Source organism: Sinocyclocheilus grahami, unplaced genomic scaffold (genome assembly GCF_001515645.1).
Source record: "Sinocyclocheilus grahami isolate Dianchi unplaced genomic scaffold, SAMN03320097.WGS_v1.1 scaffold346.1, whole genome shotgun sequence".
NCBI lineage: Eukaryota > Metazoa > Chordata > Actinopteri > Cypriniformes > Cyprinidae > Sinocyclocheilus > Sinocyclocheilus grahami.
This window is the reverse complement of record NW_015505525.1, coordinates 1046926-1060706: the sequence shown is the minus strand read 5'-3', so window position 1 is coordinate 1060706 and position 13781 is coordinate 1046926. Positions and strand designations below refer to the sequence as shown.

The 13781-nt window shown below is 38.0% G+C and overlaps 1 protein-coding gene across 2 annotated transcripts in view; it reads left to right on the top strand.

Moving 5' to 3' along the window:
• The first annotated feature begins 3188 nt into the window (after positions 1–3188).
• LOC107548353 (glycine receptor subunit beta-like) overlaps positions 3189–13781 on the top strand; it is a 35084-nt gene continuing 24491 nt past the window's right edge. Inside the window, exons 1-4 of one of the 2 annotated variants that reach the window (XM_016229022.1) lie at positions 3189–3225; positions 3369–3643; positions 6192–6320; positions 7825–7931. In XM_016229022.1, coding sequence (XP_016084508.1) covers positions 6202–6320; positions 7825–7931 — 226 coding nt within the window. In that variant the 5' untranslated portion in view covers positions 3189–3225; positions 3369–3643; positions 6192–6201. The other variant, XM_016229021.1, reaches the window with a different exon arrangement.

Below are 13781 nucleotides of genomic sequence, written 5' to 3'. Positions count from 1 at the left end.
AAATCGTTCTCAATATTAAAGAATAGCATAGTTCACACCACAACTATAACGATAACGATACAGAGGAACGATATCGTTGTGATCACTTTCAAAACTATTTTTTCCCAGCTGCTGAACGATAAAACACTGACAGCCAATCAGAATCCATCCTGCTGTAACGAGCTCAAGAATTTAAAGCGGCAGACGCGCGTGCGCTTAGAATAAACAGACGATATCGTTCGCTGGTGTGGACGCTTATATTGTTATCTTTATAGTTATCTTTATAGTTATCATTCTTGGTGTGAACGGGGCTTAACTAGATAAGGTGGGCTATACTTACAGGGGCAACTACCAACATTTATAATAATGAAAACATGAAATTCTCCCAAACCCTCCTCCATCTGTCATTGGTCAAAGAAACAGGTAGCCCCGTCCCAAACTCATTGGCTAAGTCAATGTTGCTATGTCGGGTGGCTCAAACTCAAAAAGCAATGTTGAAAAAATGCAGCCACAGCATTTATACTTTTGGGGGACATCAACCTATGATTGTTGTCTCGCACATTAAACCGGTAAAGAAGAAAATTACAAATCAGCTTTAGTCCGAGTGATTTGTGCTGCTGTTTTATAGCTTGGGCACAAGAGTTCTGCACTGCAGTGTGAGCTAATGAAAGGAGAAAGACAGTTAATCTAACCACCCAAGTGCTGAGATTTATGTTGAGCTGGACTGTCCGTTCACCTTACATGTGGCCTTAAATTTTGTAAAACATAGATTTAAAGTCAGTGACTCTTGTTTTTTTTTTTAAGTTTACCTTCACCTTACTGCTTTTGAGATTTAGGCCAAATGTTCTGCATTTTGAATAAGCTTTAATGGAATAAAATAGTGTCATTGTAATTAGGGGAGTTTGTGAAACCTGATTTATTTTCTGGTGTATTTGCTTTGAGATTCAAGTTTGTGCTTTGAAGGGATAATTCATCATTTACTCACCCTCGTGTCATTTCAAATCTAGTATGACTTCCTTTCTTCTGTGTAACACAAATAAAGATATTTTGTAGAATGTTGGCAACCAAACAGTTTTGGTGACCATTGACTTCCAATTTATAGACAAAATAACATACTGAGACATTTCTCAACATTTCGTTTTTAATGTTCTGCAGAAGAAAGGATATCCATACAGGTTTAAAATGACATGAGGGTGAGTCTATTCCTTTAACATGTATTATTGGCCCTTACATCTTAGCTTAGTTGTCTCTGTGTTGTTAGTGTGACCGATTTTTCTATGAACATATTTTTGAGTATGGAAAAGTGAAAGCAATAAATCAAGTCAACACTCTTAGGGCTCAAATGTTGTCATATTTAATACATATTATAATGTGGATTAAAAATACACACCCTTGCTCTGTCTTTGGACTTGGCATCCAAACAGTGAGCTCCGTTCTTCATTTGTAGTGGTCGAATTTGCCCGAGCAGAAGATGAATTGTGTTCCTGTCAGCCCTGGACAGATGGTGTGTGTGTGTGTGTGTGTGTTGTATATGTGTAGAAGGCATGAAAGCATGTCCCATATTTGGCATAGCATCTGTCTTGTTTTGTACTATCTGAGCAGATGATGTTGTGTAATGATCACTTTTATAAGAATGATAGTCACTAGGGCTGTGCGATATTGAAGAAAAATGCAATATGCGATAACTCATTAAATAATGCGATATTCGATATGCGAAACGATAATGCTCAAATGAAACAGTGGTGAATAAATCTCATTCTGATTCTGATAAGAAAGCACCCCTACAACAACTTCTGAAAGTGAACGGTAGTGTTTTACTTGAGCATTACATAAAAATGTCATTTTAACATGAGTTTAGGAACTGAATAATAAAAAGGAAAAATAAAACACTGCTTAGTATTTCCTCTTTGAATTCAATATGCACTGATTCTTATTTAAGCTACAAAAGTTATTTAGGGTAAGAGCAGTGAGTGATTTTCTCTTTGTCTTTTGTTCATGGCCCCAAATATTGCAAGCTGTAGCGATATGCATATTGCGATATGTACTAGTACATTTGTGATATTTCGATATATTGCACAGCCCTAATAGTCACTCACTGTAATTGTATTCTTCAAAGCATAATTCACCTGTGAAACTACCACATCTGACAAGATTGTGTGTGTGTGATAGAGGAGTGAAAGCTGGTGTTTTACAGCATCTGAAATGCTGAGGTAAGTTTGTAATTCGTAAAGACCATCATGAAGCTGTCCTGTGTGTGCGTGTGCGAGAGTGAGTGAGAGTTTGTGTGCGTCTCCTCTGCAGTGTGCTGGCGTTGTGCCACGCTGTGAGCAGAATGGCTTCACAAATTCTGAAACACAATTGTATTGTTTTTTTAACCAGTTGTGCTGTATTTGTACTGGGTTCTCTCACACACCTATGCCCCAAAGTTTTATATGTCATTACGTTATGTATGTATAGAGAGAGAGAATAAGATTAGTTTTATTTGATCAGTGTATCTTATATTATTATACATAAATCTAGCAATAATATATTTAAACATTTTTATTTAAATATTCTTTTTTGTATATAGAGAGAGACAGAGGTGAATTATGTATGACTGTTATACACACACACACAGTCATTATACCTTATATGTTTATACATAAATGTATAATTGATATGCTATTACTTTGTGTGTGTGTGTGTGTGTGTGTGTGTGTGTGTATATATATATATATAAGATTGCATTTCTTATTATTTGATTAAGTATATCCTGTTTATACATAAATATATCAATAATACATATATCTATTACATATTTACACACACATACATGAAACATTGAATTATATTTAATCAGTCTATTCTATATCAATTATATATTTTAACATTTAAATAAGATTTATATTTTTCTATATAAAGAGATGGAATAAGATGATTTATGTTTTACCAGTATATAATATACATTTTTACATAAATGTATCATACATCTTAAATAAATTAATGATATATTTAAATATAATTCATCTTATTCTCAGTGTACCTTCATATTGTTTGTGTGGATCTTATTCTCTCTTATTCCCATTCTCACATGGGATCATTTATCTTTCCTGCCACTTTCTCTCTCTCTCTCTCTCTCTCACACACACACACACACACACACACACACACAAGCCCATCCCATGCCCTCATTTAGTTCTGTGGGCTCAGTGTAAATCTGTAAAGAGAGAGGGCTGTGATTTAATGTGACACAAAGGACAAATGGAGGTGAGGAGGAGCTGTCCACAAAACCACTAACATTTCTTGAGCATCTCTCGCTTAATATCATCAGAGAGGGCTGCTTTCGCTCTTATGCTTTTTATGTGCTGCTAACAGTTCATTTGTTCAACTCTTGATTTTGCATAATACAGGTCCTTTATATCCTCAGAAAGAATCACGTAATGGTAGGCTATAGTAGCACAGTAGGTTTCGTAAGTTAGATCCAGGCGGAGAAAGTGACGCCGGTGCGGGACAGCGCGTGCTTCATCACGTGAGAGCACAGCAGCAGCCTCACTGCAGCGGGACAGGTGCATCCACGCGCAATCCAACACACACACCGAAACAGCCCGAGTGTGGATGTTCATACAGTGACAGACATGCGTGTTTGAGCGGGGAACGCTAATATCAGCGGTGTTTTCTTCGTGAGGTAAGGCTATGTGTCTTTGTACTGTAATATGTACAGATGAGATGATCTCACTGACACGCTGGTTCTTCGGTTCAACATGATTTCACAAGTTCTCAGAGTGAGTTATTACGAGTGTTCTCTTTATTTTTCTTGTTGGTGTACGTCTGCGCCGGGAGGTCTGGAAGTGTTTTGCGGTGAGCTGAGTGTTCTGCCGTGTTTCCACTGCGGATTTCTAGTGCTGGATTCGGTGCCGGGTGTTTTTCAGTCCGCCGCTGGAGCGAGAGCTCTTAATAGCGTTCGGCTAATTAATCTGCACGTTATAAGGTCTGATCAAGCTGCTCCAGGGGTTTCTAAGAGAATGTGTTAATGAGTTAAAGTCGGCATGAAATCAAAATAGACTTGATTTACTTTACTAGCGCACATTGCTAGTCTTGATGTGAACAATTAATCAGCTGGGGGAAAAAAAATCACATTTCTCTGATGATACTCATCTAAACCAAACACTTTAATATAGGCCTGTATGCAGTGTTGGGCTAGTTACTCAAAAAATGTAATAGACTATATTACTCCTTACTAGTTACTCCTTTCAAAAGTAAATGTATTCATTTACTATTACTTTCTGGCAACAGTAATTAGTTACACTGCATATCTTCCCCATAAAATTCTTCTAAAATGTTACTAACAATATTTTTCTGCCTCATCTTTTGATCCGCATTGGATCGCAGTCAATAGTTATTAATAGTAACATTTCAGTAAAAGTGTTGTATTAATCACGTTAATTGTCATGTGTAGCTTGAGCTAATTGTAGCTATATGATTTCTCTGTTATACCCATGTACGATTATAGTCCATGATGTATTTTATCAAAAGAAATCATATAAGTTCATAAGAAAATGTTTCATTCTCTAAAAAGATTTTATACAATTTATATCAGGATCAGAGGGATGTGGGTGGGCAAGCCATGTAATGCCAGAGTAAAGTAATGCTACAACTACCATAATGCCACAACTTCTATCAGTGTTCAGAACATCTTTTCTCCTGACAAAATCAATGAAATGGCAATATTTCCATCCGCTGAATGTAAGCTTGTTCATAGTCCATATGCCTGCTGCACTGGTGACTTCATGTGCCTGTGCAAGTTGTGAAAATTATGAAAATAAATCTAGGAATTATTGGATTGTTGGACTTCAAATCAGTTGGGGTTGAGGCATCAAAAGTGACTAGCTGTTTTATGGAACGTAACTAATATTATTACTGAAATCTTATTAGTAATTAGTTACACTACTAGTTACTTCAAAGTTACTGCAAAAAGTACTAACTTGTTACTGCCCAACGCTGCCTGTATGTATATTACAAGCATGTAGTTCAAAACTAATTCATACATTGGGATAATCTATCTATCTATCTATCTATCTATCTATCAAGCTGAAAAGCATATAATGGGCAATTGAATGTTTCATTGTGACAACCAATGCCATAAAAACTATGACAGCCTGCCCCCAGGTGAACATGTGTTCAGTGAACTGTTTCTATTTTCCTGGGAAATCACAGTCGAAATGTTCAATAGCTCAACAACTAGCCTTGGTCTCCTATATGAAAATAAGTGACTATATTTGTGGGAGAAATATAATGCAATGCAAGTCATACGTTTCCCTAGTAGTTTTTTTTTTTTTTTAGCTTTCTGAGAAATTTCTGAATTTGTCTTGTCCCCCACTTTCTCTTAAACCCTGCTATGCTGTTGCATTTCCATCTTTAAAAACATGCATTGATCTTTTGTACATCACACATAACGGGTGGTATCATTATATGTCTGTTAAGCATTAACTTGTTCAAATGAAATGAATTAAGGAAGAGTTCACTTAAAATGAAAATTTGCTGAAAATGTACTTACCCTCAGGCCATCCAAGATGTGGGTGAGTTTGATGATTACATCACTTGCTCACCAATGGATCATCTGCAGTGAATGGGTGCCATGAGAATGAGAGTCCAAACAGTTTGTAGAAACAAATTCTTCTTTCCATAATACTGCCTTTTCCTATGAAAAACGTCTTCTTGATGTAAGGGGGATGGATTTTTTTTTTCACTAGAGGAAGCATTGCTATGGATTATGGACTCATTTTGGCCAGAAGCGACAAGTTAAAATGCACTAATAATGGATGGATTTGTTTCTCAAAAACACAACTTTTCACTTTAAAAGACGATAATTGATGACCAGGAGTCATGTTGTGATATTTTTATCAACTGTTTGGACTCTTATTCTGACGGCACCCATTCACTGCAGAGGATCCATTAGTGAGCAAGTGATGTAATGCTACATTTTTTTCAAATCTGTTCCAAAGAAGAAACAAATTCATCTACATCTTGAATGGCCTTAGGGCAAGTACATTTTCAGCTAATTCTCATTATTGGGTGAACATACAAACAAATAAATAAATATCTTCACATTCCTTTATTCCAGATTTGACCTGATGTTTTATGTTTTGGTGGCATTCATGTAATAGTTAAATGAATGGCACCGTTATATTGATGTAAAGTGTTTTTGCTGACTAATGTGTCTGTGTGAGTTGCAGGAGTGCAGTCATGGTTCTCAAAGGGCTGATCTTGTTGTTGCTGTTGGTACAGTTCTCTGCAGAGAGCACTGCCAAAGAAGGAGGCAAACCCAAGAAGGGCAAAAAGGGCAAGCAAGTCATCTGTCCCTCGTAAGTCTCCCAGGCAGTTACACACATATGTGTGCTGATTCCATTATCATTTAAGGTTGCCAAGGATGCATGGATGTCAGTCATGAAGAATTACAGTGCTGTTAAGCAGAGTGAAAGTCTGGCGATAAATTTGGGAGCCTGCCAGACTCGATGGTTCTGTTAGCACTGGTCCAGGACCAGCTGTGCCCTTGTCAATACTCTCTGTTGCATACTAACAGATCCAGTTAAACTGGCCTTAGGCCATAGATAGGGCCAGTGGTCCAAATCTATATGACTAAGCATTAGTAAGTGTCTGTACTTTTTACTGTGTACTGTGTAAGCAGACATTATTCCAGATAGGGCTGGGTGGTATATTGAGTTTGTACGATATATCGATATATTTTTATAAGTGATACAGTATGAGGCAATACCGTTTATATCGATATAGGCCTACAGTAGTTTGATATGAGCGCATCTGAAAAATATCTAACGGAGAAAGTGCATAATCCAATTTGTTCTAAACATGTGACAAGTTTTATATGAAGGGCTGTAAAAAAAAACAAAAAAAACTCGTAAGTAGTATAGTTTATAGTTTCATATAGTTTAAAGCGGCTCTCGCACCACAGACGCTACTCGCGCTGTTTAACGTGTCTGAGATGTGCTGTTTTCCTAAAATGCATAGCTTACATTTCACAGGTATATTCTCCATCTGTAAATGTTAGAAAGCCATGGAAATATTTCCATTTTGCTGTCAGAAGTGCATGCACGACTCACGAGCCTTCTGCTTTGCGATTCTCCGCTAAACTTAAAAGACTTAATTGAACGAGCGATGAAATAGGAGTGCAGTAGTTTTGACTAAAACATACATTTTGCTGAAATATTTGTAGTTGGACAATAAATGTGACATATGTAGAATTTTAAACCTACAAGTAATTGTATTTGTATTATAGCACTAACTGTAAAGTGACTGTAATGGGGTAATCAAAATAGCATTTTTACTTAATTAGTCTGAGCTTTTTTATTATTTTTATTTTTAGTTAAGTGAATTTAACTTCTGCTTTAAAAGCATTATTTTTGTTTTTATATTGTAATGTTATAATATTAGAAAGTAATGTGATTTTAATACTTTTTTTTTTTTGCACATAACATATGCCTATATGGTTACATTCACTTTATTTGTTTTTTCATAGCCTTTAATATGCATTGTTTCTTTGGACAGCATTAGGCAGGATGTGAAATATATATTTATATATATGTAAAATACAGATTTTTTAAATACAAATACAAAAGCGTAGAAAATACAGAGGTACAGTATATACTGTATACAGCAAATCAGCCAAAAAATACAGAGATATGAATTTTTGCTCATATCGCCCAGCCCTAATTCCAGAAGAATGATGTGTTGAATAGTTCTTGAATCTGAGAAGGCTTTGACTCTTTGCCAGGGCAAGTTATGTCCTAGTATGACTTTGCTAAGAGATGTACTGCCAGTATAGTGTGTATGTGTCTGTTTTGACATTGCCAGTCAGTTATCAGCAGAGGACTTGGACAGAGTCCCAGCCAACTCAACCAGCAACATACTGAACCGCTTGTTGATGACCTATGATTCACGAATACGACCAAACTTCCAAGGTACTGAGATTTCAGTATACTAACTTGATATACTTTATTTTTTTACAAAAATGTTTTATTTCATTTTCCTTTCTAAATAAACCTTGCTAATAGTGGTTGAATAACCAAAATGATTTACTGCCAAAATGATTTAACACATTTACTGCCGAAAAAATATAATCAAAATCAGAATGAGCTTTATTGCCAGGTATGTTTACACAAACGAGGAACTTGTTTTAGTGACAGAAGCTCCAGAGTGCAACAGAATGACAGTGACAAGACAAGACACATAATAAAAAGAATAATACACAAATATACAAAATAGACAATGTACAAAATAGCAAAAACACAATATACAAAATAGACAATTTTGTATGTACAGGTATGTTATGTGCAAATTTGAAATGTAAATAAGTAGGACTGGTCCAAATACCATTTTTTGAGCTTTGAAGCATCGGTTGTAATCAACACCGAATATTCAAAGCTTTGAAGGGAGGGGGCTGAACATATTCTTCTCTCTAACACCGTGTCCACAACGGACGCGAACATCGCGGCACGACAAAATACTATATTAACTAGTGGTTCAACGGATCACAAATCTCACGGTTCGGATCACATTACAGTTTTTGACCCACGGATCGGATAATTTTTCGGATCAGCAAGAAAAGAAAAATATTTCAATTTAACTTGCTTTCTATTTATTACTTAAAGCGAAGTACTTCTTTGATACCACAGCAAATACTACTAGATTAACTAAGAAAGTTTAAACATGATTAAAGAGACAAGAGAACAGCCAGTAAAAATAAGAACAAATACACAAATTACAAGCATAGGTAAATACAACAGAATATGTTACAAAATAAAATAAGGTTAGTAGTATTCAAATACAATGCGCGAGTAACGAATCGAGTTCCCTTTCGCCTTTTCTCTCTGGAATTGTTTAAAATTTGCTTGCTTGTACAAATACGGACAAATGATAAACTAATACTCTTATTATGGTTAAATTTTGCAATTAAACCGCGGATCACATGCGTGCCGAACCGTGGGGCTTGGTCCATACGGATCACGGATCAACTACGATCCGTTTAACCACTATATAGAACTCATTATAATCAGTGATGCTATCTACACTGGATGTGGCGCGTCGCAACACGACAAATTCCCAACAGAAAACTGCTGCTGCGTTCTATTTATGACGTATTGACACAAATTTCAAATTATTTTCAACGGTCGCTTTTTCGCATCCAGTGTAGACACGGTGTAATAAAGGCAGGAATCTCTGTGTGTCTGTCTGTCTGTTTACATTTTTATTATGTCGAGAACCGTTCATCCAATCAACTTCACATTTGGCGGGTGTGTTGCTATGGACCCAAGGGAGTGCAGTGTCGCATTTTGGTGCAATATGGACACGCGACACATTCAGAATTAATAAACTTAATAAACTACAGAACAGCGCAATCCGGAAGCGGCGTGCCTCAAGCTGGATTTATACTTTCGCCTAGCTCCGCTCCATGAGCCTCCGCTGACTGCGCGCACACCTTCCCAAATGGACGAGGCTTTTATTACTTTTTATTACTTAAAGCTTTTTTACTTGTCGTGTTCGCCGTTGTACTATTCTTTGAAACGACAGGGGGCAACGAGGAGTAATTGCAGTGTTGCCAATTTAGCTACTTTGTAGCTAGATTTAGTGACTTCCCCGCCCCTTTTGAGATTTTTCCGAAAGTTTAGGGGAAAATATAGCAACTTCTCGGACAAACCTTATCTAAGTTCTCATCTTGCCCACTGATCTACGTTCATCTTTATATAGATCAGTGAATTTGCCATTGTGATGTCATCTAGTGACATTTAGCTACCAGTTTTAGCTACTTTCAATTGAAAGCAGTTGGCAACACTGAGTAATTGTCCTCTAAAACCATCGGGAATCACCCGTGAGAAGAAGGCATTTGCCATTGTTGTGCCCAATTCTGACCCCTGTCAGATTATTACCACCTTAGTATTGTAGGCTTAGGGTTAGGTGTGGGGGAGGGGTTAGGATTAGGCAATCAGATAGCAATTTCAACGAGAGGGGTAATAATTTTGCAGGGGGTCGAAAATGGGCACAACAAGACTTCTCACGTGATGAATTAATAATTTCTTTATGTACAAACTGATTAAAACAATCTTAAACTATTGGCTTTATTTTGCATCAAACATGACGTTCACTTATAGGCGATTCATATTCAAGCGCGAATGAGAACCGTTTCGCGGGGGATGCTAGGTGTCCAAAAAAAAAAAAAAAAGAATATTCGAAACTCAAAATTGAAAATCGAATGTCAACCCACCGAACGAATATTCAAATAATCGAATACTCTGGTCCAGCCCTATAAATAAATATGTATGTTAAATAAATAAATGTATGATAGTGTTTTGTGTTCCACGTTTTATTATCAAGTGTTCATGAAATGGATTGCCTGAGGGAAGAAACGGTTCCTGTGCCTGGCAGTTCTGGTGCTCAGTGCTCTAGCGTCGACCAGATGGCAACAGTTCAAAGAGGGAGTGTGCTGGATGTGAGGGGTCCAGAGTGATTTTGCCAGCCCTTTTGCTCACTCTGGATAAGTACAGTTCTTGGAGAGCGGGGAGGGTTGTACCAGTGATTCGCTCAGCAGTGCAGAGGACGGATTCAATGATGGTGGAGTAGAACTGTTCAGCAGCTCCTGTGGCAGGTTGAACTTCCTCAGTTGGCAAAGGAAATACAGCCTCTGCTGGGCCTTTTTAACAATGTGAATCTCCCACCAGGTCCTGAGAGATGGTGTTGCCCAGGAACCTGAATGACTCCACTGTCGTTACAGTGCTGTCTATGATGGGGGAGTGCAGGGGGGTTTCTCCTGAAGTCCATGATCATCCCCACTGTTTTGAGAGTATTGAGCTCCAGGTTGTTAAGTCTGCATCAGACAGACAGCTCTTTTACCTCCTGTCTGTAGGCAGACTCATCACCGTCCTGAATGAGGCCGATAAGTGTGGCGTCGTCTGCAAACTTTAGGAGCTTGACAGAGGGGTATTTAGATGTGCAGTCATTGGTATACAGGGAGAAGAGTAGGGGGGAGAGGACGCAACCCTGAGGAGCTCCAGTGCTGATTGTACGGGTGCTGGATGAGAATTTCCCAGCTTTACTAGATGCTGCCTGGCTGTCAGGAAGCTGGTGATCCACTGACAGACAGAGGTGGGCACGGATAGCTGAGTTAGTTTGGGCAGGAGGAGGTTTGGAATGATAGTGTTGAAAGCCGAGCTGAAATCCACAAACAGGATCCTCACATAAGACCCCGGTCTGTCCAGTTGTTGCAGAATGTAGTGCAGTCCCATGTTGACTGCATCATCCGCAGACCTGTTTGCTCAGTAAGCAAACTGTAGGGGGTCCAGTAAGGGTCCGGTGATGTCCTTCAGATAAGCCAACACCAAGTTTTGAAATGACTTCATGGCCACAGATGTTAGAGCTACAGGTCTGTAGTTATTAAGTCCTGTAATTTTGGGTTTCTTTGGGACGGGGATGATGGTAGAGCGTTTGAAGCAGTAAGGGACTTCACACAGCTCCAGTGATCTGCTGAAGATCTGTGAAAAGATGGGGGCCAGCTGGTCAGCACAGGTTTTCAGACAGGCTGGTGTGATACCGTCTGGGCCTGGTGCCTTTCTTCTCTTGTTCTTTCTGAAGACCTGACGCACATAATTTTCATTTGTCAGAAGTGCAGGAGTCAGGGAGAGGGGGAGTTAACAGGGTTTTTTCAAACCTGCAATACAACTCGTTTAGATCGTCTGCCAGTTGTTGATTCTCCACACTGCTGGAGGATGGTGTCTCGTAGTTGGGCATGTCTTTCAGCCCTTTCCACACTGAAGCAGGGTCACTGGAAGATAATTGGTTCCTTAGCTTTTCAGAATAATTCCTCTTTGCCACTCTGATCTCCTTTTCCAGTGTGTATTTGACCTGTTTATACAAGACTCTGTCCCCATTCTTGTAAGCATCTTCTTTGGCTTGACGGAGCTGTCTTGAGTTTTGCAGTGAACCATGGTTTGTCATTGTTTAATGTTAAATAAGTCCTGGTAGGAATGCACATGTCTTCACAGAAACTGATATAGGATGTTACAGTCTCTGTGAGCTCATCCAGATCATTGGTAGCAGCTTCAAAAACACTCCAATCAGTGCAGTCAAAACAGGCTTGTAAATCCCGCTCTGTTTCATTAGTCCTTTACAGTCCTTAATACAGGTTTAGCTGATTTCAGTTTCTGCCTGTAGGTCGGTATAAGATAACCCAAACCGTGATCAGAGAGCCCCAAAGCTGCCCGTGGGACAGAGTGATATGCATCCTTTATTGTGGTATAACAGTGATCTAATATATTGCTGTCTCTGGTGGGACATGTAACGTGCTGTCTGTATTTTTGGTAGTTCACGGGAGAGATTTGCTTTATTAAAGTCTCCAAGAATGATTATAATTCTGTGTCAGTGATTTGATAAGCGAGTTTCTGTAAAGCCAGGCTTACGTGTGCTTGCGGAGGAATGTAAACACTCACGAGAATGAACGAAGAAAACTCCCGCGGCGAATAGAAAGGTTTACAGTAAATGAAGAGCGCTTCTAGATCGGGACAGCGTATATTCTTTAACGCTGTTACGTCTGTACACCACATTTCATTGATGTAAAAGCATGTCCTGCCGCCACGCCATTTCCCCGCTGATTCTGCGTCGCGATCCGCTCTGAACAGCTGGAAGCCCAGCAAATATAGCGTGCTGTCTGGAATGGCGTCATTTAGCCTGGTCGCCGTGAAACACAGAGCAGCAGAGTTTGAAAAATCCTTATTTGTCCGGGAGAGCAGAAGAAGTTTATATGTTTTGTTGGGTAGAGAGCGTAGATTCGCCAGATGGATGATAGGCAGCACCGTTCGAAATCCGCGCTGTCTAAAATGAACGAACGCGCCGGATCGCTTCCCCTGTCTGCGCGTCCTGAAGCTTTTTATTTCATAACACATGAAATAAAAATTTTTGCTAACACTTTACAATGAGGTTAAATTGGCGACAATAACTGTAACTATAAATATAAAATATAAAATAACAATATACTTGAACTAATGCACTAGGTATTATGAACTAACAATTATCAATATTTTTACAGCATATATTATTATACAGTAGGTAAATTAATGTCTACATATACTAATATATTTTACTAATATATATGAAATATTAATTATGAATTACCAATGAGCAATCATATACATTTAACATAGCTTGATTAAAAAAATAGTTTATTATTAATGTCAATGAATTGAACCTTGTAAAGTGCTATCAAAATATGGGTTATGTTAACCAATTTAGACATTACTATATATATATACAGTATCTCACAGAAGTGAGTACACCCCTCACATTTTTGTAAATATTTTATTATATCTTTTCATTTTCAGCACTGAAGAAATGACACTTTGCTACAATGTAAAGTACCGTATTGGCCCGAATATAAGACGACCCTGATTATACCTTTTGGAAAAAGGCTTTTTAAAAACCAAATCTTGTTTTTTCTCAGTAAAACACATTTTGTCTTCAATTATTTTCATATTGCATATTTTTCCTATTTTAATTTTTGTTTTGAAAGTATGGTAAAAACTGGTCAAATGTACCAACAATCACATTTAAAAATATATACACTTTTTGATATACCATTAAAAAAAAACAGGTAGCCCATCTGAATTAGGACATTTAGGCTATCCATCTAATAGTAGCCTACCAAAATCTTATTAACAGTAGAAGTTAAAGCTTACTGTAGTCTTCAAATCTGGGTACTGTCTTACGTTTTAAAATCACAAAGGGAGTTTGGTCGCGATCTTTACAACACGCATTTACGTATTTCA